Consider the following 21,258-nt stretch of genomic DNA (forward strand, 5'->3'; position numbering starts at 1 on the left):
TCCCTCCCACCAGAGCTCTGAGTGGAGGAGGCGGAGGAAGCGAAATAAAGAGGGAGGATTGTTAACTACAGCGTGGACAGTTTTGTTTGCTGTATTTTACGAGCTCAGGTGTGACACGACGTGTTTCATATTTACAGCCGCTTTAAACAGAATTCATAACATGAAGCATTGTGACATCAGGTGAGCTGTTTAAAGACTTTTCCTTCCTCTGTTCTGCCATATTGTGGAAGTAAAAACACTTCTAAAGGGTACAACTGTGCATCCTTCATAATGGCGTCATCTCCCACTGTGACACATTTTAGGACCCGAGACATCCTTCATCATGCTGTGCTGAGACTGACTTCTGCAACAGCATGCTCATCCTTTTGTTCTTTGTGCACACTGCCACGCATCCATATAGTTTTTATGCATCAGATATTTCCTGATAAGTGAACATCTTTTTGAGTTGCTTATAGTTTATCTTCTCAGTTACCACCCCATGTTGCTTACAGTGTCTTGTTCAGTGTTTTGGCCAGGCAGTGACCTCTGACACCTCAAAAGTCAATCATTTTCAGCTATTTATTAATAAGTGACTTTTATGTATATATATGCCTGTTTATTGTGCCATTCTTAGTTAGTGTATTGTCTGTCTTTGTTAATGTTTGTTTATAATGGAGCACTGTAACAAAAAATAATTTCCCCTAGGGATCAATAAAGTATTCTGATTCTGATTCTGATAACACTATAACCGTGATTTGTGATAAAACTGCTGCTGCCCTTTGGAATTTGTTTGGCAGGTTGTTTCCATAAAAATGGATGAAAATCGCCAGAGTTGCTGTCTGGGCATATCTGATACTGCAGGTGGGGTCACAGGGTTTCCGTCACTGTTACCAGGATTGTGTCGTACATAAGTACCACCATTAGAAGGACTTAAAGATGAGGGGCAGCCTGATCAGAATCTGGTTAGAGAGACAAAGCTGTTGTGATGTTTTGCTTGTGTATGGTTTGTTGAGTATTGAGTTATGCATTTGTTATGTGTGTATTTAACCAGATGATGTCAATCCTTTTGATTTTCTGATGTAAAATTAGCCCTTCGAGCCATGTTCACCAGGTTAAAAAGAACAACGTGAAAATAATTCTTGAAGTGAACTTGTGTGAATGAGGATTTCTCCAATCTAAACTATGCTGCTGGCTCTGGATTGAATGAAGCTGACTGACTGTTGTTCAGGCTGAAACTGAAACTGAAGTGGAGTGGGGCAGGCTAAGAAATAGTAACGCTAGTGCCTCTGCTGTTCCTTTGATGTTTGGTGCCTTTGTTTTGTGAAAAGCAATGCGGTATATTTTTTTCTACTTGGGACAGAGAATAGAGATCAATCTGATGGTCACTGCATGGTACTCGATCCTGGGTTCTTCTGTGATTTCGGTCTCAATGTTTATACTGTGACAGAATTAAAGCAACCAGTGAAGTGATGTTTTCTCGTTTATACCAGAAAATTAATCTGGATCTGTTCTGATAATTGTTGAATCATGTTCCAATCATCTGCATGTTGAAACTCTTAACTGTTTTGAAGTTTTTATTTTATCATCTCTGGCTGTAATCAGATTATTTGAAGTTTTCGTATTGTTGTCCCGCTAAAACAAACAGTGGGAACCTTTCAGCGATTGCTGATATTTACCAGACAAATCAATATTTTGAGTAAACAGTCTGCAGACTGATCAGTGAGGAAGAGTCTGCAGCTGCAGCCACAGATAAATAGAGAAAAAGAGACATCCAAACAGCTGATCTTTGTCATATGACACCATTTTATTGAAAAATTTAACAAGTAATAAGCTGATATAAATTCACCTTCAGTATATAAAGAAATGCAATAATAAGTGAGTGAGAAAAATGATCTGGAATTACAATTACAACATCAATTAATTAAAAATCTTAACATATTATTTTCACTGTTACTCTTTCAATCACAGAAACCAGCCAGAATAAGAAGTGGAGAAGTGTTCGGCTGGATTAATTACTTAAACCTCAGAAAGAATGAGTAGAAACAATTTATTTCATTGGAGGAAAATAAATATCGGCCATTCTAATGCAAATGTGTAAAATATTCACAGATTTTTAAAGAAAGAAAAAAGCCCTCCACTTAGGTTCAGGCAAGTTTGGGTTGAACTTGTATGGATATGTCCCTAGTTACCCCGGGTGGAGTTACATATTTGGTGATATTAGTCATTTGTGCACTTTATTTAAAAGATAACATTAGATTAAGAGACTAAAAGTTAAACATTGGGGCAAGGTAACTGTGAGTAACCTTAACTGTCATTTCTTTTCTTTTCTTTTTTGTTCATATAAAATTGATCCCTGGTTCTTTATAAACAACCGAGTCAACAGGCTGTTAAAGGCAACCGAAGGTCTCAGTTTTAAGATGTTTTCTAATTTGTTCAGATTTTGGCTAAAAAACATAACACAGCATTTTGTTTTAAACACCAAGATGCTATAAAAAAAACAGGTGCGGTGTAAAAAACAAGAAACATTGTCTACAACTGCAAAAAATGTAAACATAATTTGTAACATAATAATAATTTCCTGGTTATTTATACATCACAAACAGGTTACAGCATAGTTATCATTTAAGTATTGTAAGAGTGAGTATGAATAAAAATAGGGTGAACGAAAACATCTTTAGGTAATAATGTGTGAATGTCTCTCAGCAGTTTTTAAATTTGTCTTAATCCAGGAATCTGAAAATGTGTGTTTAAGTGAAACAGACAGATATTTACAGACTTAACTGTACTCTGATACAGATTCAACTGAGTATATTTTTACTTTATATTTATTTATATTAAACTACACACAGACTCACTGAGGCTCTATCCCAGAGTGTAAATCCAGGATAAAGAGGTTCAGTGAATGTGGTGTTGAAGGTGTGGAGGTGGATCAGAGTGTCAGTGGAGACTCTGTAGAAGGACAGAGTGCCAGCAGAAAGGTCCACATACACTGCTACTCTGTTAGACACAGAGGAGGAGGAGGAGGAGATATGTGTTTTTTTGTTATTGTAAGAGACACAGTAAGGATTACTTTCAGAGAACCACAAACTCCAGGAATGATCATTCCATCCAAATGCACCAGTATTATTTCTTCCTTTCCTTTTGATTTTGCTGTAACTTACAGATAGATCAGAATATCCTCTCCACTCAACCTCCCAGTAGCAGCGACCCCTCAAGGGATCACGACACAGAAACTGAGGCCGTTCAAATCTTTCTGGATGATCAGGATATGACTGAAATGGTCGTCCACGTGTCACCTTCCTGTTGTTGTCAGACAGATGAAGTTCTCTGCTAATTGTGTTCATGTCAATTGTAAGTTCACAGGCATCTGATGGAGGGAACAAACATAATAAACATCTGTTCATTGATTGACTCCTGACATCAGAGATGTGAATGAGTGATGTGACAGTTTGAAGATGGTTGAATGTGTGCTGCTTTCTTTTTTTCATGAACATTAAAAACACACTTACACTTCTTCAGACCTGGTTTCAACCATCGGACTCCAGCAGGCTCCACCCTGAAAGGAGGAGGGGGGTCAGACCAGCACAGTCTCTTTCAGCATGCACACATGGAGATTACATCGCTCTCATACACATGCTGTTAGACAGTGATGGCAGAAGAGCACAGCATTTGAACTAATCCAGACTAGTTAACCAAATGTTTTCACATACATCTTTTCTTATTTGTTGTACTGACCCATGGCAGATATATTCTCTGTCACTTTGGTGACAGAAAATTTAAACGTAGCACAAAAAGTGAGGAAATTTGTATTTAAATGATTATTTCCTTGTTATACAATGCTTCTTGGCAGTAAATCTTGTATGGAAAACCATTTGATTTCCCCTTAAATGGTACCATATTTGTGCCATAAGAAAAAGGTATTTGTGGGTTAAGGAGGAGAATTGAGGTTGCACCCATAAATGGCCTGCCCAAGGATATTTGGCATGCAGCCAGGAGGCAGCCTGGGATCGAACCACCGACCTTCTGATTAGTGGCTGACCTGCTCTGCCACCTGAGCTACAGCCACCCATAAAAACTTGCCAAATCTTCTTTGAGGATTTGGCAAGTTTTGCAGCATGAATTTGTTGCGGCAGCTCTCTCTATACCTCAAAGTGTCAAGACTCCAGTGTGAATCCTTCACTCCAGAAGACAGAAGCTTTACTGCTGAGTATCCTGGATGATTGTAGCTCAAATCCAGTTCTCTGAGATGGAAGGGGTTGGAGCTCAGAGCCAAAGCCAAATCATTACTTCCTTCTTCTGTGATCAAACAACCTGAAAGCCTGCAGACACATAAACCAATTCATATCACAGGTTCTCTGAAAGAATTGTTTTCTTCTGTGAATAATATAAGAGAAAACTGTTTCCAACATATAATTAAACAGTCACTGAGGAAGGGAGTTGGTGAGTTAGAAATGACTGTGAATTTATGTTTTGTAGATGATCATCTGTGTTACAGTTAAGACACATTAATGCTTTGAGCAAAATTCTACAGCCACTAAACAATGCTTATATGCTGCTTCAAAATTTAGTTATACTGACATCTAACATATATAAAGTTTAATTGCCTGCTAACTCGGTTTTGTGGACGCGTATGAGCCTCTGAATTGTATTGGTAACAATTCTTAGTGGTTAATTTTCTCAAACAACATTACCTTAGAATTTCCAATGTACATTGTGGACTCTTCAGTCCAGCAGAAAGCATCTTTACTCCTGAGTCCTTCAGGTCATTGTTGCTCAGGTCCAGCTCTTTTAAAGATGTGGGATGTATTCCAAGAATTGAGGAAAGTGCCTCACAGCTTCTCTCTGAGAGGTTGCACATACTTAATCTGAAAAAAATACAATAATATAAATATGTAGACACTTGTTTTAGCTACGTCTTAGAAACAAATGAATTTAATAGTAAAAACAATGTCTCTCTCACTCTCTCTAATATCCACATACAAACATACACATCCGACCTTAATGTTTCCAGTGTACAGTGCTGACTCTTCAGTTCAGCAAACAGCATCTTTGCTCCTGAATCCATTAGGTTGTTGTTACTTAGGTCAAGCTCTCTCAGACTGGAGGACTGGGATCTAAGAACTGAGGACAGAGCTTCACAGCTTCTCTCTGAAAGGTTACAGTTGCTCAGTCTGAAGAAACATAAATATGGAAAGAAATATAAAGAAACGTGTATATCTGGTTGAAAATGTGGTAGAATATTAAAAAACAAACAAACAAGTGATATAAACTTATTAATTTATATAAAAGACTTTAGACTGAATAAGACTATAAATTGGAACCCGCCAGTGTAGCACTGCCTACTTCCAGTATCCAATCAGGCCATGCTGTGTATTTAGTTGTGTATTGTGTAATGAAGTTTTTCTTTATCTAGAAGAGCTAGATTTGTTATTTTTTTATATATATTGTAAATAATGTTTTGTTTTTGTAGAGATTGATCTGGTAGCTGTAGGGGTGGAAAGCCTTTTTCTTTTAAAGCCTTTTTCTCCCTTAGGTTTAGGTTAGGAAGACAGGTCAGAGGCCTTTCTTTTCTTTCACTTCTTGTGATAGGTACATATGTTTGCTGAGTTTCCTTTCTAGAATGTTTTGTTTATTGTTTTTGCAATGCCCACCCTGATTTCTATGGCTAAAGGGAAATAAAATGTCCTGTGTTTGAAATTACAAGTCCTGCTGTACCTTTCCTCGGGGAGCAGGGGAGCCATCTGCATGTTGCGCTTTGGGTTTCCCCTAGGCCAGGGCTTAACATGATTTAACTCAAACCTTGATGATAATGATGTCCAGTGCCTTAATTTTCATAAAAGAACTAGTATATTCATTAATGAATATATTGTAGTATATGTGTACATACATAGCTTTGTTGGAGGCTTTGACCACTGGCAACAATCTCAGAAGAACCTCCTCTGAAGCAGAGTAACTCTTCAGATCAAACACTTCAAGAGCTTCTTCTGATGACAGTAACATGAAGACCAGAGTTGACCACTGAGCAGGAGACAGTTTATCTGTGGAAAAACGTTGTGAACTCAACGATTGTTGGATCTTCTTCACCAGAGAACGATCGTTCAGTTCATTCAGACAATGGAACAAATTGATGCTTTTCTCTGTAGACAGATTCCTACTGAGCCTCATTTTTATATACTGAGCTGCTTTTCTATTGGTCTGTGAGCTACTTCCAGTCAGTGTCAACAAACATTGTGACAGAATTTGATTTGTCCGTGAGCTATTTGATGTCTGTGCCAACAGTCCTTGCAGAAGACTTTGATTATTATGAAGCGAAAGACCCAGAAGAAAGCGGAGGAACAAGTCCAGATGTCCATTTTGGCTCTGCAAGGCCTTGTTCACGGCACTCTGGTAGAAATGTTTCTTTCCAGGTTTTCTTGTTTTAAATTTCTGGGAGGCTTTTTGATTTTCTTCCATCAGATTGACTCCAGACTTCACAAATGTCAGGTGAACATGAAGAGCAGCCAGAAACTCCTGAACACTCAGATGGACAAAGCAGAACACCTTGTCCTGGTACAGTCCTCTCTCCTCTTTAAAGATCTGTGTGAACACTCCTGAGTACACCGAGGCTGCTCTGATATCGATGCCACACTCTGTCAGGTCTGATTCATAGAAGATCAGGTTTCCTTTCTGCAGCTGATCAAAAGCCAGTTTTCCCAGAGACTCAACCATCTTCCTGCTCTCTGGACTCCAGTGTGGATCTGTCTCAGCTCCTCCATCATACTTGACCTTCTTCACTTTGGCCTGAACCACCAGGAAGTGGATGTACATCTGAGTTAGGGTCTTGGGCAGCTCTCCTCTCTCTCTGGTTTTTAGAACATCCTCCAGAACTGTAGCAGTGATCCAGCAGAAGACTGGGATGTGGCACATGATGTGGAGGCTTCGTGATGTCTTGATGTGGGAGATGATCCTGCTGGCCAGTCGCTCGTCTGTGGATCTCTTTCTGAAGTACTCCTCCTTCTGTGGGTCAGTGAACCCCCTGACCTCTGTCACCATGTCAATGCAATTAGCAGGGATCTGATTGGCTGCTGCAGGTCGTGTGGTTATCCAGAGGCGAGCAGTAGGAAGCAGATCACCTCTGATGAGATTTGTCAGCAGCACATCTATTGAGGTGGACTTTCTAGGGTCAGTTAGGATTTCTGTATTGTAGAAGTCCAGAGGAAGTCGACACTCATCCAGACCATCAAAAATAAAGACAACCTTGAAATCTTCAAAGCTACAGATTCTTGCTTCTTTGGTTTCAGTAAAGAAATAATGAACAAGTTCCATCAAGCTGAAGTTTCCCTCTTTTAGCACATTCAGCTCTCTGAAAGTGAATGGAAACATGAACTGGATGTCCTGGTTGGCTTTTTCTTCAGCCCAATCCACAGTTACCTTCTGAGTTAAGATTGTTTTCCCAATACCAGCCACCCCTGTTGTCAGCATTGCTCTGATTGGTTTCTCTCTTCCAGGTGAGGTTTGAAAGATGTCTTCTTGTCTGATTGTTGTTTCTTCTCTGTCTGGTTTCCTGGCTCTTATTTCAATCTGTCTAACTTCATGTTCTTGATTGACCTCTGTAGTCCCTCCCTTTGTGATGTAGAGCTCTGTGTAGATCTGATTGAGAAGGGTTGGGTTTCTTGCTTTAGCGATCCCCTCAAAGACACACTGGAACTTCCTCTTCAGCTTAGATTTTAGGTTATGCTGATAAAGTGGAGCAAACATTTCTGAAAAATACACAACAAATAAGTCAAATAAATGAATTATAGTACTTAAATAATTCCAACATCCCATTCCTCAAGATAATTATTATCATAAATATACAGTCCTGTGAAAAACTGTGTAAAGTGCTTCAGTGCTTCGGTCCACTTGAGAGTTGAATTTTACTGAGCCATTGTATTTGATTTGCTGTTGCCCTTGTCTATGGCCCAATTGTGGCCAAGTTTTAGCTTCTGGACAGTTATCATCATTTTGAGAATTTGTCTCTAGAATAACTTTTTATAAAGAGGAGTTCATGGCTAATTTAACGACTGCAAGGTGCCCAGGTCTGTGTTTCACAGTTGGTATGAGGCATTTGTGCTCCTGTACTGTGTTTAGTTTTCTCTAAACACAAACTGTGCCTTATGACCAAACTTTATTATTATTGTCTGTCCAAAGGACATCAGGCTTAATTTTTACTAATATTTGCATGCAAACATTCCTATCCTATGCAAACAATGGGTTCTCACACAAAATTACCATGGGATCTATTCAATTCAATTCAATTTTATTTATATAGCACCAAATCACTACAGCAGTCGCCTCAAGGCGCTTTATATTGTACAGTAGATCATACAATAATACGATCTACTGTTGTACTCTATTGTTTCAGAGCCTCTGCCTAATAATATCTAACGTGCATACTAGTCTATTTTTTTTGGTATATTTTGTTCTCATTGCCATGTGTATGTTTGTGCAACTGTGCAATCTGTAGAGAATTTAAACACTGTCTGCATACTGACCCACTCACATTTCTTATATAACAAAACACATTACGGTGAAGCAGAGAAACTGATGATGATTTTTCTAAGAGAAAAGCCTGCACTTCTAAGGCAAAAAATAAAGAAAAATTCTCACTATGGAGAACTGAATAGTACTGTCCATGTTCCAATGAGGAAGCCAGAAGAGATGCTGTTTTCCAAAGTGTTTCCATGGAAGTGATGACTGTTTAAAAAAATTCTACAAAAAAATTATAATTAGAGTATTGTGGCAGAGGTGTGGTCCCTGGCTCAGCTGCAGTGGAGGAGTGAACAAATATATAAATATAAGTGGAAATATATATTTTTTAAATATACTTGGGCTCAAATAACACATGTGCTGAATATAGGTTTCCCCAAGACATTCACTCTGACTTGAGTAAAAAAAAAAAAACTGGAATCAGTGTTCATATGAAAAAGGCTAACAGATTACAAGAAAAACAATAAAACATGTGGAGGTCTGATCTGTCAGCTTCAGATGAGAAACTTACTGCAATGAAAAAAAATCCAGATTCACTGGTATTCATGGGATCAGTGCCAAGAAATTATTCTGTAAGTGACAACATCCACAGTGTGCTTCAAACTCAACGCTAAACCCTCCAGGTTGCGCTGGATGCCACCACCTGATGTCCCCAACAGAACAACATCATCTGCAAAAAGAGGAGATGAAATTCTGAGGCTATCAAAGTGGAATCCTTCTGCCATCTGGCTATGTCTAGAAATTCTGCGCATAAGAATTCTGAACAGGATTCAAGTGACAAAAGGACGGCCGCTGGAGTCCGACCCACTCTGGGAACAAGTTCACCTTATTGCTGGCAATGCAGAACAAGTTCATGTAACTGTTATATGGGGAATGAATGGCTTGTAGCAACAAGCCAGACACTCAATACACCTGAGCTACTCCCCACAGGATACTCCAAGGGATGCAGTCAAATGCCTTCTTTAATTCCACAAAACACGAATGGCAAACTTCTACTTACCATCAAATATCCTCAGGAGGATAAAGAGCTGGTCTAGTGTTCTCTGACCAGGTTGAAAACAACATTGTTCTTCCTTTATTTGAGACTCAACTAACCTCTTCAGCGCCCTGGCATAGACATTCACAGCGATGCTGAGAAGTCTGATCCCCTCTTCCAAAGAGACTGTTTCATTATCCCAGGACATTACTAATGACATTCACACCACTAGATCAGATAATTTCTCCCACTCAATCAAAATCTCCTCACCAATAGTTCAGCCTTTTCCTGTTAGCAAGGCACCTCAAAGTCCGCCATTCCCTTCGCCTGTTCATTCTGCTCAGGTGAGGGCAGTTAATGTTCAGCTATTGCCTGTTCCTGTGCCAGCTCCTAGCTGTGACCCAGTCTACCTCCACAACCGTTCCTGTTTCTCGGGTGGGGATGACTGGTGTTCAGCCACCTTCTGTGCCTGTCCCAGCGCAGAGGGGTGAGGGCAGCCAGAATCAAGGCTGACCTCCCTAGAGGCTCGGAAGAGCTAGCCTCTCCACGTGCCAGTCTACCACTTCATCCACCTCCTCATCCATCTTTTCACACCGTAGCTCAATCCCTGGTTAAGTTAACAGACCTATTCCCAGCTCAAGCACCCGGTTTATTATCTCAGGCTGCAGCACTGTCACCATCTCTAACACAACCATGAGCTCAGCCATTAACCTCACCAACAGTAACACAGTCACTTGTAGCTCAGTCTCCCGTCCCCCAGACGCCTGTAGCTCAGTCTCCAGCCAGTCAGTTCAATCTCCTCCTGTCCTGTCACCTGCAGTCCAGTCTCCTTCTGTCCCACCACCTGTAGCCCAGTCTCCTCCTGTCCTCCCGTCACCTGTAGCCCAGTCTCTTCCTGTCCTCCAGTCACCTGTGGCTATGTCTGTCGCCCAGTCTCCTGTATTCCAGTCAGTCAGGTCTGTAGTCCACTCTCTCGTAGCTCAGTCGCCCGTTGCCCAATCTCCTATCCAGTCTCTGGCCTAGTCACTCATTCATCCCCTTGTTCAGTTCTTCAGGCAAAGGTTTCCGCCCCTGCTGGCCCTGCACCGCCAGCTCCCACATCGTCGCCTGCAGCTGCTCCGCCACCACTGGCTCCCACGCCGTCGCCTGCAGCTGCCCTGTCGCTATCTGGTCATGTTTCTTCTAGTCCGGCAATTCCCACGCCACCTCCTCGCCCACATCTGATTTGACGTTGGCGGCCACCTTGCAGGCCGCTGACTGGACCTTGTCGCCGGCGTGGTCGGCCTCTGGATCTGCTAAGTTGCCACCGCTGCCTTCCCTGTGGCCGCCCACCTGAACTGTTCATGTTTGGACTCTGTCTCTTCGTCTTGGACCCCCTCTGCCCAACCCGGTCTGGTGTATTTTCTTTGGGCCGCCGGGTACCGGCCTTTGAAAGGGGGGGTACTTCACCATGCCAGCCTTCTGTCTCAGTGTCATTAGTTCTACTTTCTGTTTCATTATGTTCAGCAGTGTTTTCACTGGTCCCCAATCATCATCATTAGCCAGTGTACTTAAGGACTGGAGCCCTTCTCAGGAAGGAAACAGGAAGGGGGGGGGGGGGGGGGGGGGTTGTAGGACACTGGTGCAGCAGGGAAGCCTCGGAGACTCCAAAAATAAGTGTGCACATTTTAAAGAAAAAGATTTTTAACCTGGCCTGGTTTTGCTTTTAAAATAATCTGAGGATGTTGGAGGGAGGACTCATTTTAATTGGGATTTGTGTGGATCTGCTTGGAGAAAAAACACTGGATTGGAGACTCTCTGTGCCCATGAAAAGGAAACTGGACAAGTTTTAGGGAAATTTCAGCTAGAGAGTGGAAGCCCCAGGATTTGATGTGGAGACCCAACCTCGAATGACACCTTTCTGAGGAAGATGCAGGATTGATATGTTTTTGGCTGCTTGTTCTTCCAAGTGACCACCTTTCCCCTGTTTGTAACCAGGCTAACAACCCTGACTGTGGTGGCTTTGGGCCTTGGATTCCTGGCCAGAGTTGTCTTCAGCCAGTAGTTTGACTCTGAGGAAAAAAATCTTGTGTACCCATTGCAGTGTGCGTGTGGTGGTTCCTTACTGGTCAATATTAGAGCTACTACTTTCTTGCACGGCAGCCATTTGGGGCCTTACGTAACATGACTGTATAAATTTTATAGGACATCCACTCTTGTTAAGACTCTGGCAACGTCTTAAAACAAACCTGAATGCTCCAGCAATAAGTATGATCATTTTTCACAGGACTGCATAGATTCTTTTGCAAACTTTCTTTATCACATTTATGGAGCAGTTTAAATATTGAGAGAAATCTTCTTACTGCTCTGCAAACAGTCAGCCAGATCCTCCTGCTTCATTCTCCTCAGGAAGTGCAGTGTGATTTTCACAAATGCCTCTCTGCTGCTGTTCCTCTGCTCTTGATTCTCAGTGTCCAACACCTCCTCATCCTCATTCTGACGCTCTAGGTTTTGCCCGTAACCGGGATTCAGAACCTCCTGGATCTTCTTCAACTCATTCTTCACAAAAGTGATAATGTTTTCCTCCAGCAGCTGGAACACAACACTGCATTAATAAACCAGTTAGACTGAAATTGTGGGCCACAATATAAGATCCATGAAACACTGACATTGCACTGGTCTACAAATAGCATCATGTAGATGACTGTGAACAGAATAGATGTAAAAGTACAGTAGTTGTTGTACATGTACAGACCATAAATATGGAGTCCAGGTGTTTTTGACACTGCTGCTGGGCAGAATGACCACTGGGAACCACTGAGGTCTTTGTGTCCACTCTGTGGAGAAATCATGATTAGTTCAAAGTGTATGTAGTAACTGATATTTTGACAAAACATTGAAGCAAGTGACTCCCTGTGGTTGTAATAACCCCACAGAAATAGTTTCCACTCCCGCTGAGATCACTTTTTTTGACTCTTGTTGCTCCACATTGATTTCCTGGTTTTAACAGTTACTGTGTTAGATCGGTTAATGATAATACAGAATTTAAAAAAAATTACAATTTAAAAAATCACATGTGTGTATATTTCTAAACTCTGTACTTTATCAGCTATAATAGGACTAAATATTAAAGCCATTATTTAGAGAGGTCAAGTTTAATGAGGGGACTCAACCTCTTTGACACATCAGACTTGCATACACTCCAGTTCATTTACTGTGTGCCCCTAGAACAGCACATCACCCAGAAAACCAGAGATGCATTCCTGCACTCCGAGGTTCTGTACTTGTAAATATATTTAATGGTCAATAAAATTATTATTAATATTTATTACTGATAATTCATTATTTAACATAATTTTTGATTGATTATTTAAAAACAAACCTAGCTGCAGTTGAAAGGACAGGCATTACTACTTATGTTTGATCAGAAAGACTAAGGTATTATTATTATTATTATTATTGTTGTTGTTGTTGTTGTTGTTGTTGTTATTATTATTATTATTATTATTCACTCAAATGTGTGTAAAAAGAGTTGAACATTTATTAAAAAAAAACAAATTACCTCACTGCTGGAGAATGCTGTTGTCTAAAATCTTCACCAATACCTTTTGAGAAGTTGCTTTTTAAAGACACACAGCTGGGTTCAGGTATAGGCCAAGGCTCAAGTCTAAGTTGGTTCCTGTGAATAATGATGGAGCAGTGATGTGAGTGCTGAGCTATGACATGGAGAAGACTCATGGACAGTCAGAGGTGGTCATCTCACACATCAGAACTACAAATGCTACTGCAGTTACACTGTGATTCATCAATGTGAGAGGCACTCCTGCACTCAAGTCCTTGACATTATAATATTTATTATTCACTATCATTATAGCTGGAAGATTTTTTTTTTCTTTTTAAAAAACTGAGTGTGTTGTGTCAAAATATGTTGATTATTTCGTTGTTTACAGCTTCTGGGAGTGAAGTGTGTTCTGCCACTGTTGAAAGGACAGACAACACAACTTATGTTTGTTAAGAAAGGCTAAGGTATTCTTATTAAAACAAAAACAACCTTTAACACAGACTGTGTAACACATGAACACAAAAATGTATGTGTGAAAAAGAGTAAAGACATTTACAGGTTACCTTTCTGGTGGAGAATGTTGTCCCATAAAATCTTCACCAATACCTTTTGAGAAGTTGCTCTTTAAGGACACACAGCTGGGTTCAGCTCCATGTTGGTTCCTGTGAATAATGAAGTTTAAGTGATGTGAGTGCTGAGCTGGGACATGGGAAAAGTCATGGACAGTTAGAGATGGTCATCTCACCTCTGAGCTTTGGTCTGGCTCTCATGTTCCCCACACAGAGAGGTTTTAGATGGAGGGACTCCCTCCTCTCTGTCCTCACACTGATCCATGCTGCTGAATTCACGTCAGCTCACACACACTTTTCACCTTCACCTTCCGAGGAAACACAAATCATTCATGTGCAAATCAACTGAAATCCTCCTTTCCATCATGTGTGCTGTCCAAATATCAGCTGCTTCTTTTCTGCTTCATCTCAGTGTCAGCTGAATGCAGTCAGACAGCAGTGTGAGGCAGAGGAAGCTGCCATCAGCTGCTCTACTTCTGCTATCAGCCCATTAGATGGAGCCATGAAGCTACTTTGACTGAATATTTTAATTTCCTCCTCATCACCTGAACCCCTAATTCGATAATCAGAAGGAAAAAAATGAAAAGCTGTACAGTAATGAGTTACCAGAACTTTTTTTTAAAAAAGTACGCAAACTCATTGCCTCGAAAAAACAAAGTTATGCTTACTTAGGATAGATCATTTAGGGCAACTTGAAGTGTCTGAGAAAAAGAGTAAATTTGATTTGTATGTAGATGTAGACCTCTCAACAACAGTAATACTCACCATCAAGAAACTGACTCAGAGCTGCAATTGGTAAACTTACCAGAGAAATTTCACAAGCAGACAGTGGTGGAAATCTAACTTCCAGCCCAGCAAGCAGATGTATTTGAACTTTTTAAAACAGATATTATTTAAAAGCTTGAATGAATGAATTGCTATGGGGAGATGTTGATCAGTAGGAAAATATGTAAAACATAAAAATACAGTTAGAAGTCAAAAGTCAAAAATTCCAAAGCCGTCCAGCAGGTAGGATTAGTCTTTGCTGGGCTGATTCAGTACCCTGGGCCTAATGCTTGACACCCCTGACTTAGAGGGAACCAGCAGGGGGCTCTCAGCGATTCCTGTTAAATATTCTCCATGAATTATGGAGAATATTTAACAGGAATGAACTATGATCCTTCATAAAACAATCTCATCATCAACATGAAATACAGGATTTTTATAGTTTTACAGTTTGATGGTGAGCTTGTTCAGAGTCCATCTTACTAAACATCACATTACAGTCAGACGTTCTCTGCTCGGATCTGATGTGACGTGCACACTCAGACACATTTCATGATGCTGTTAACAACCTGTTGTTGCCTGATAAAGAAAAACACAAGCTGTCTGTCTGATGTGATGTGAGGGGGAAAAGCTCTTCTTACATGGATTGGTTTGAAAAGCTCTAAATTGGATATCAAAGACTTTTTTGATAAAGGAATTTTGTGTATTGTTTTTATTGATTTCATCCAATACAAGATGTATCAGAGATGTAATGAGTCTCAATCTGTTCCCCAAACAAACAAACATTAACAAAGAGCAGCAGCTCTGTGATGAAGAAGAAATCTCAGAGACAAATGAATCAAAGTTGCACTTACTCAGCTTGTTCCTATGAACTTCACTCTGCAGCTCTCTGCTGCCTGGACCAGCTTTCTATTGAAAAACAGAAAATGCTCTGCTTTTCTTCTGTGATCGCTCCTCTGCGTCAGGAGACTTCTGCCAAATAAAACACTTCAAACCACTAAAGAATCCTAATCTGCAGCTCACATGTCAAAGATTAGCTTCACACTGAAATGACTTTAATGCCATCAATAATTAACCTGCAGCTGCTATGTGTTAGAGATACAATATCTCTAACAGTGCCAGCACCCACACTCTGTGCTCTATTTGGAATATCAAGGCTGCCCATCCCGTGACACAGAGCTACGTTTTTGTCCTCTATTGCATTAAATTTAGTACTTTTTTGTTTTCCCTGCCCCAAAATAATTTAAACATTTTTCTGGCATGAAATTCAGAATTTGAAAAGTTCAAATGCGAAATTAGAATTAATTAAAACTGACACTGAATGAAATGTCTTATTTGAAAAATGTAATTTAAATAATTTTTTGTTTTGTTTTTATTTTGTGCAGAAACCTTTAAGGTCACCAGTTTAGACAATTCAGAGGAAACAGTGGCAAACAAATTTAAGATGCAACCGAAACATTACAAATAATGAAAACACAGTTCACAAACAAAACACTGAATAAATTATCAGCAATAAAATGACCACATAAACAATAAATTATAAGCAGAAGACAATGCAGAAAAGTTGCACCACACGCTGCTCAAAACAAGGATAAACATGACAATCAATCAATATAAAATGTAACATATGTCTGTGAAGGTTCTCAATCATCCAGGTCATCGTAGTCAAAGGAGCTTGCAAAGAAAAGCGTCTGGACTTCTTTAAGTTGCTTGAAGACGTTTCGCCTCTCATCCGAGAAGCTTCTTCAGTTCTAAGGTCAAATGGTGGAGAGTCCCAGATTTAAGCGCAGTGGGAGCTTCCCCCCACAGAGGGACAAAAGGACCCCCTGATGATCCTCTAATCGCCTGAGCCAAGGTGTGAAAATGGATGTGGGTCCCAATCAGCCAGGGTTTCGGGTGAGCTCATTGTGAAACCTGGCCCCACCCTATCATGTGATTTCCTGAGGTCAGATAGCCCAGGATGTGAGTAGGCATTAAGGCGTCTGGGGAGGGAACTCAAAACTGGATTATAGATGGCAGAGAGTTGGTGTCGTAAACCACCGCCTCTGTTCAAAGACGGTCTCTCACAGTGGACATAGATGGCTTCTTTCACTCCTCTTTCAAACCATCTGTCCTCTCTGTCCAAAATGTGAACATTGGCATCCTCGAAAGAGTGTCCTTTGTCCTTAAGATGCAGATGGACTGCTGAGTCTTGTCCTGTGGAGGTGGCTCTTCTATGTTATGCCATGCGCTTGTGAAGTGGCTGTTTGGTCTCTCCAATGTAGAGGTCTGGCCATTCCTCGCTGCACTGTACAGCATACACCACATTGTTAAGTCTGTGTTTTAGAGTTTTGTCTTTCGGGTGAACCAGTTTTGGTCTGAGCGTGTTGCTGGGTCTGAAATGCACCGGGATGTCATGCTTGGAGAAAACTCTCCTGAGTTTTTCTGATACACCGGCTACATAGGGGATGACAATGTTGTTACGTCTGTCGTTCTTATCCTCCCTCGCTGGTGTCTGATCTTCTTTTCTGTGCCTCTTTGCTGACTTTAAGAACGCCCATTTAGGATAGCCGCACGTTTTGAGTGCTTCCTTTACATGTGTGTGTTCCTTCTTTTTTCCTTCAGGCTTAGAGGGAACATGTTCTGCCCGGTGGTGTAGGGTCCTAATTACTCTAAGTTTGTGTTCCAGAGGGTGATGGGAGTCAAAGAGGAGGTACTGGTCCGTGTGTGTGGGCTTCCAGTAAACTTCGATGTTGAGGTTTCCATTCCATTGTCCTGTCCAGGAAAGGCAAACAGTTATCCTTTGTGTCTTCCCTGGTGAACTTGATGTTCTTATCCACAGCGTTAATGTGCGCAGTGAAGGATTCCACTTCTTGTGTCTTGATTTTGACCCAGGTGTCGTCTACATATCTGTACCAGTGGCTGGGTACTCTTCCTTTGAAAGAGCCAAGAGCCTTCCTTTCCACTTCCTCCATGTAAAGGATGGCTACAATAGGTGACACGGGGGAGCCCATGGCGCAGCCATGTTTTTGTCTGTAGAAGCCTTTGTTGTATTTGTAACATGCTCATAAAAAATTTGTAACATAAAAAATTAAGAAATGACAAAAAATACTATATGAGTGTCATCACAAGTAAATCAAGACAGAACTGCATGAAGTTAGTAAGAAGCATCTTTGTGATAATCTGAACAAACGGATAAATGAGACTTGACATGATCTGATTTGTGTCCTCGGACTGGTGCTCTGGTCAGGAGCTCAGAGGCTAAGGTAGGATTTAGCAAGACTTGAAGCAAAAGCGTTTGTCTTACAGCACTCACAGAGAGCTTTCATTGGATACAATGCTGATGGAGGCGGCACTTAGAGGCTTTTACATCTAAAGACGTAATTCAAGATTCAAAGCGTTTATTGTCATTTGTACAAGAAAAGCATTTCTCTGTGTAATTTGTATTTTAAAAAAAAATAAAGCAAGGGGGAAAAGGTGTTCTTTAAGTGACTGAAAGCAATGGGAAATACACAAAATGTAACTACAGTTCAACACATCCATATGTAAAATAAAGCTTCAAATAAGAATTTTTTAATGACTATTTTAACATGTTTCAGTCAAAGTAAAGTGAAGAATAAGAGTTTATTCTATCTATTCACTGCAACTGAGAAATACTTACCTCTTTAAGATTTATGGAGCCTCATTTTTTCAAAGGGACAGAAAAGGTGACAGAGAGAAGTAAGACAAGTAAGTAAGATAAGATAGGAGAGAACAGAGAGGAGAGCCGGAAGGGGGGCGCCCGATCTGGCTTCCCACACCTCCCCGCTGGATCAGGCTGTACGCTCTACCTCCCCACTGCCTCCCAGAAAAGGGAAGAAGAGCAGAGGGGAGAAGAGCGGAACTTTTTTTTTTTCCTATTCTTTCATTCCTCCTTTTAGTTTGACTACCATGAGATTAACTGCACAGTCTCCAGGAGGCCCTGAGACAGCTGTACCAGTCAACACGCAAAACTTCTAATGTTATGTTTTACTCTGTTGCGGGAGGCCCACCACAGGTCGATCAATCCTGGGCATGTGTATCGCCGTTAGTTGACTGCCTTAGCTGCCCAAGTGATGTCAGCCCTTTTTAGCCATAGCCAGTAACTGGTCCTCTCAGCAGTGTTAGCCAATTCTCTTATAGCCTGCCATTGTGCCTGTCTTTTGATCCCAATCTTTCTGAGCAGTTTTGCTGTTGTACTGCCAACAAATCCGCCGCACTTCCACCAGGCGCACCTTGATCTTCCGATCTTCCAGCCTCTATCCTCTGCCTCAGCTGCCAAGTTGGTATACTGCAGCTTTTTACGCTCAAATACTTCCTCAATTACTTCCTCCCATGGTACAGTCAGCTCAATAACGTACAGAAGTTTTTGGGAGTTAGACCAAAGAACAAGGTCTGGTCGCAGAGTAGTTGTTACGATCTCTGTGGGAAAAATTAGCCTCTGATCCAAGTCCTCTGATCCCTGGCAACCTTCAGCGGGCCCAGGTCTGGGTTTGACGAGCTCGTCCTCAGCTTGTCTCCTTCCCGGACAAATGCTGATAAAAACGGACGCTCCTCTTGGTTCGTGGAAGGTTGAGCGTTGATGGATTTTCTTTTGCGCTTTCTCAGCTAGACACCTGAAACCTGGTTGTGTCTCCATGTGTATCTGCCCTGAGTAAGGCTCGTCCTACAACCAACCAAGATGTGCTTGAGTGTGGCTGGGACTGTACACAGGGGGCAGGATGGGTCCTTTCTGAACCACAGCTGCAGATTTATTGGGGAAAGCAGCACATCGCATGTCGCTCGGATGATTAAACTTAGTCTGTTAGACTCCATGCCCCAGATAGGATAGGGATAGGCAATGCCAGTATCCCGTCGCTGCTGAGGAATTTGGGAAGTCCGAGCCACTTCTTAATGTAGGAGCTCACTAGCCTCTCTAGTCGATTGGCATGATTGAGCAAGACCTTGTACATTGTCAATGGCCACAGTAGTCTGGGTAATAACCCGAACTGGAAGTACCAGAGCTTCAGTTTCCCTGGGAGTGCAGTGTTGTTAATCCGCTTGAGGTCATTAGCCAAGTTATGCCTTAGTTGTTCTAGTTGTTCTGCATTATACCACCATCCCAGGCTCTTCATGGGCTTCTGTAATACTGTTGGAATTGGTTCTCCACTGATATAAAATTGCTCGGCTGTCAGTTTTCCTTTTACAATGGAGATGCTGCGAGATTTACTTGGCTTAAACTCCATTCTTGCCCATTTGATGTTTTCCTGGAGCTTCTGTAGCAATTCAATTCAATTCAATTCAATTCAATTCAATTTATATAGCGCCAAATCACAACAAAAGTCGCCTCAAGGCGCTTCATAGATACAGAGAAAAACCCAACAATCATATGACCCCCTATGAGCAAGCACTTTGGCGACAGTGGGAAGGAAAAACTCCCTTTTAACAGGAAGAAACCTCCGGCAGAGCCAGGCTCAGGGAGGGGCAGCCATCTGCTGCGACCGGTTGGGGTGAGAGAAGGAAGACAGGATAAAAGACATGCTGTGGAAGAGAGACAGAGGTTAATAACCGATATGATTCAATGCAGAGAGGTCTATTAACACATAGTGAGTGAGAAAGGTGAATGGAAAGGAAAAACTCAATGCATCATGGGAATCCCCGGCAGCCTACATCTATTGCAGCATAACTAAGGGAGGATTCAGGGTCACCTGGTCCAGCCCTAACTATATGCTTTAGCAAAAAGGAAAGTTTTAAGCCTAATCTTAAAAGTAGAGATAGTGTCTGTCTCCCGAATCCAAACTGGAAGCTGGTTCCACAGAAGAGGGGCCTGAAAACTGAAGGCTCTCCCTCCCATTCTACTTTTAAATACTCTAGGAACAACAAGTAGGCCTGCAGAGCGAGAGCGAAGTGCTCTAATAGGGTGATATGGTACTACAAGGTCATTAAGATAAGATGGGGCCTGATTATTTAAGACCTTGTATGTGAGGAGCAGGATTTTGAATTCAATTCTGGATTTAACAGGAAGCCAATGAAGGGAAGCCAAAACAGGAGAAATATGGGGTATATGGGGTATAAATATAGTACTACAGTTGCCTGCTAGTACTAGGCAACTGTACTAGCAGTTGCCTAGTAGAGGACCTGGTAGAGGACCCGAGCTCGCCCGCAGGGATGAGAGGGCTTTTTTTTTTTTTCATAAATGTATGTATGTATCTATAAAATGAAAGTGATGTTAAAGTTATTGTGTCATTCATAAATACTATTGCAGTCATGAAGTGCACCATGTTAAATAACCTGGCCACATTGGGTAAAACCACTCTGACAGTACACAACACTGCATACATTGTTCAGAACAGCGAGTATAAAAAGCCCGTAACCTGGCTGTTCTAGTGACAGCGACTCATTAAGAAAGTGTATCTATTACTGCCTCCTGATAGTCGCTGTCAATAAGTACAATTTTTCATATACCGACAAGAATCATTTTCTTTCTTTCTTGACTGCCAACTCAGTCTCGTAGAGTACTGCTACTCTACGAGACTGAGTATACGAGTAAGAGGAGAGGTTTCTCTGTTGTTGTGCCAAGCAGAGCAACCTTTATCAGATATGCTGAGACACCAGGACTGATCATTAAATCCAAATTCAATTTAATTTCTAATATCTCAGTGCCCCTTTCTTGGGATTATTCTGTAACTCACTGAAATGTGAACATGTCCACTTTCCTCAACCTCCCAGTAATAGCAACCAGTCAGACCATCTCTACACAACACCTCGGGGCACCATTTATCAAATCTGTTCATTGATTGACACTTTGATGATGACTCCTGACATCAGAGATGTGAATGAGTGATGTGACAGTTTGAAGATGGTTGAATGTGAGCTGCTTTGTTTTCATGAATCACATTAAAAACACACTTACACTTCCTCAGACCTGGTCTCAACCATCAGAC

The 21,258-nt window shown here is 41.3% G+C and overlaps 1 protein-coding gene across 2 annotated transcripts; it reads right to left on the minus strand.

The window, feature by feature from the left end:
* Positions 1-1,783: 1,783 nt before the first annotated feature.
* Positions 1,784-21,249, minus strand: LOC102782166 (NACHT, LRR and PYD domains-containing protein 3-like). 2 transcript variants are annotated; one of them, XM_087836783.1, is made up of 12 exons: positions 21,228-21,249; positions 13,750-13,881; positions 13,568-13,666; positions 13,005-13,121; positions 12,198-12,279; positions 11,806-12,034; positions 5,867-7,718; positions 4,977-5,150; positions 4,671-4,844; positions 4,125-4,298; positions 3,489-3,535; positions 1,784-3,346 (listed from the first exon to the last, which is right to left on the minus strand). In XM_087836783.1, exons 2-12 carry the CDS (start codon positions 13,836-13,838, stop codon positions 2,814-2,816), a joined length of 3,570 nt encoding a protein of 1,189 aa, XP_087692909.1. In that variant the 5' UTR covers positions 13,839-13,881; positions 21,228-21,249; the 3' UTR covers positions 1,784-2,813. The 2 variants fall into 2 exon arrangements, with proteins under 2 accessions (XP_087692909.1, XP_006800395.2); XM_006800332.3 differs by lacking the exon at positions 21,228-21,249 and adding an exon at positions 15,193-17,848.
* Positions 21,250-21,258: the final 9 nt, after the last annotated feature.

Source organism: Neolamprologus brichardi, chromosome 23, assembly GCF_056152115.1.
Source record: "Neolamprologus brichardi isolate AB-2024 chromosome 23, ASM5615211v1, whole genome shotgun sequence".
NCBI classification, from domain to species: Eukaryota; Metazoa; Chordata; class Actinopteri; order Cichliformes; family Cichlidae; genus Neolamprologus; species Neolamprologus brichardi.